The sequence below is a fragment of the Aphanomyces astaci genome (assembly GCF_000520075.1).
Source record: "Aphanomyces astaci strain APO3 unplaced genomic scaffold supercont1.54, whole genome shotgun sequence".
Classification (NCBI taxonomy): Eukaryota; Oomycota; class Saprolegniomycetes; order Saprolegniales; family Verrucalvaceae; genus Aphanomyces; species Aphanomyces astaci.
In genome coordinates, this window is record NW_009798317.1 from 384,937 (window position 1) to 385,597 (window position 661).

A 661-nucleotide genomic window follows, 5' to 3' on the forward strand; every position below is an offset into this window, starting at 1 on the left:
TGTAGTGTGCGTCGTGCCGACGTACAAACATGGCCACTTTGACGAGGTCGATAAACACAGGGATAGGATGTACTTGTTGGCTGGTTTACGTTCGGCACTATTCCACCGTTCGCCTACGTTATCCTCGCTCATCTACTAGTACGTCCTACATACTGTATCGCTCATCTACGTTTGGTTCATTCCTCGTCCCTCTTGACAGGATGTCATATGTGATGTGCTGTTTAGGCACCGATCCCTACAGTACATGTGGCCAAACTCAATTAACCTACAGTACATGTGGGTATTTGACCCACCTGTTGAACATTGCCACGTGGTACGGTTTACATGTAGTGTCCGAATAAGAGAGAATGTGCAGTACAGTTCCGCAATATCTTATTCCTGTTCAAATGTAATATACCTTTATCATTTTATAAATTCCAGTCTGCTCGCCTGTTTTTTACACAACCCTAATCCATACTTACTTCAAGTATAAAATTCGGCCCATCACAGGCCATCAATGTAGATTTTGCAACTTGCGAAATTATTTACGTCATCGTGAACTGTCTAAATACATTGTGTTTAGGTGTATGTGACAGATCTTGACGAGCTCTTTCAGGCGAGGTCCACCGCATCGCCTTAGGATAAATACTTGACGAGGAATTCACGAAAGAAAAAAGAAAAA

The 661-nt window shown here is 42.7% G+C and overlaps 1 protein-coding gene across 1 annotated transcript in view; it reads left to right on the plus strand.

Moving 5' to 3' along the window:
* The window catches only part of H257_14201 (hypothetical protein), a gene marked incomplete at both ends in the record, with an annotated part of 7,894 nt that overhangs the window by 125 nt on the left and 7,108 nt on the right, over positions 1–661 (plus strand). Inside the window, one exon of the mRNA XM_009841960.1 lies at positions 226–240. Coding sequence (XP_009840262.1) covers positions 226–240 — 15 coding nt within the window. The remainder of the gene's footprint in view (positions 1–225; positions 241–661) is intronic.